The sequence below is a fragment of the Hipposideros armiger genome, unplaced genomic scaffold (assembly GCF_001890085.2).
Source record: "Hipposideros armiger isolate ML-2016 unplaced genomic scaffold, ASM189008v1 scaffold_156, whole genome shotgun sequence".
NCBI lineage: Eukaryota > Metazoa > Chordata > Mammalia > Chiroptera > Hipposideridae > Hipposideros > Hipposideros armiger.
In genome coordinates, this window is record NW_017731506.1 from 36,171 (window position 1) to 38,049 (window position 1,879).

The 1,879-nt window shown below is 32.9% G+C and overlaps 1 protein-coding gene across 2 annotated transcripts in view; it reads right to left on the reverse strand.

Annotated features, from left to right (window-relative positions):
* The window catches only part of CCDC112 (coiled-coil domain containing 112), a 55,547-nt gene that overhangs the window by 15,499 nt on the left and 38,169 nt on the right, over positions 1–1,879 (reverse strand). For both annotated transcript variants that reach the window (XM_019651264.1, XM_019651263.1), the window contains exon 3: positions 933–1,054. In XM_019651264.1, the coding sequence (XP_019506809.1) occupies positions 933–1,054 (122 nt within the window). The remainder of the gene's footprint in view (positions 1–932; positions 1,055–1,879) is intronic.

Here is a 1,879-nt window from a genome sequence, read left to right on the forward strand (position 1 = left end):
AGAAAACCTAATCAGAGCTGTAAAAACCAACACATACTGGTAGACAAGGTATCTAGATTGGCAAAATCTACTGGTTTCCTATATATGAACATTAACTGCTTGGTAGATTACCCTATTTAGAGAGAAACATAAACCAAAACCCCTAACCTAGAGTCCGGTTCTACCTAAAGTAATGCATTTTGGAAATCAAAGAAAATAAATTTGTATTCTCTCAAATTCTGAGTATTAAAAACACTGTATAAGTACTACACAAATGCAGTGAGATTTCAGTCTCCCAAAACTACAATATGGTATAATTTTTCAAAATTCAAACAGTATATTTTTTTATTGGTAGAATTTCTAAACAGACAACTGCCACTAATATTCTTACAAAAGGCTCCTTTTCTCTTAGTTCCTTAGCAAATCGATACTGTATAAATTCAAAGCAGTTTTTGATAAAGCTCTCTACAGGGTAGGGTGTGTGCTCGGATTTCTTCTCTTGTATCAGTCCTTACAATATTTATCATATCATGGTGCTGTTGACAACATACACTCAATAAATATCACTGGTTATTTAAAGAACAAAAACATATATGCTACAAATTAAAATTTCTCAATCTAATTATAATGTGCAGGACGGATCTGAAAGGGGCAGAGACCAAGGGAGGGAGACTAATTAAAATGTCATTTCAAAAAAAATATATAGAAAAAAACAAGGGTATAGACTTTTCATTAGAGTTAATCACTCACTCAAAAATATTTACCAAGTGCCTACCTTGCTAAGTGAATTTGCCTCACACTTCCCACCTTTCTCTTGTTTTATATTTGAAAGGCTAGTGACTAAAATTTTGTAACTTAATGTGGAATTGGATAAGGTGATGTGTAATTAACTTTACATCGTTCAGAATAAAACGGCTAGTTATGTTATTTGACAATAATATTATTATACTTACTGATTCTTAAATTTTTCTGCTGTGCGTATAAAATCTGCTTTCCTAGTTCGATTAACTTTCTGCTTCCATTTCTGAAGCTGAAACGCACGAATTCCACCTGAAGTACCAAAACAGCCATCATTCTGCATAAAAAAACAAAAATAAATTTATCCTCAATAATAAAAAAGGTAAGAGATAAAGGCGGATATTTTTTCCAGAGATAAAACATCAATAATAGAGTTTCTCAAAGGATAATTTTATCCATTCATCCATCGATGGACAACTAGGTTGCTTCCATATCTTGGCTATTGTAAATAATGCTACAATGAATGTGGGGGTGCATATATCTTTTCAAGTTAGTGTTTTCATTTCCTTTGGAAAAATACCCAGAAGTGTAATTGCTGGATCACATGGTAGTTCCTTTAATTTTTTAAGGAAACTCCATATTATTTTCCATAATGGTTGCACCAATTTACATTCACACCAACAGTACACAAGGGTTCCCTTTCCTCCACATCCTCGCCAATGTTTATTACTTCTTGTCTATTTGATAATAGCCATTCTCACTGGTGTGAGAGAGTATCTCATTGCAGTTTTGATTTGCATCTCCCTGATGATTAGTGATGTTGAGCAACTTTTCATGCATCTGTTGGCCATATGTATGTCTTCTTTGGAAAAATGCCCATTTGGTACTCTGCCCATTTTTTAATTGGATTGTTTTTTTGCTATTGAATTATATGACTTCTTTATATATTTTGAATATTAACCCCTTATCAGATATATTATTTGCAAATATTTTCTCCCACTCAGTAGGTTGCTTTTTCATTTTGGTGGTTTCCTTTGCTGTGCAGAAGCTTTTTAGTTTGATGTAGTCTCTTTCATTTTTAGAGAATAATTTTGCTAGACTTGGATTCATGGTTCATAGTTCTTTCCTTTCAGCATTTTGACTATGTCATCCTACTGCCTTC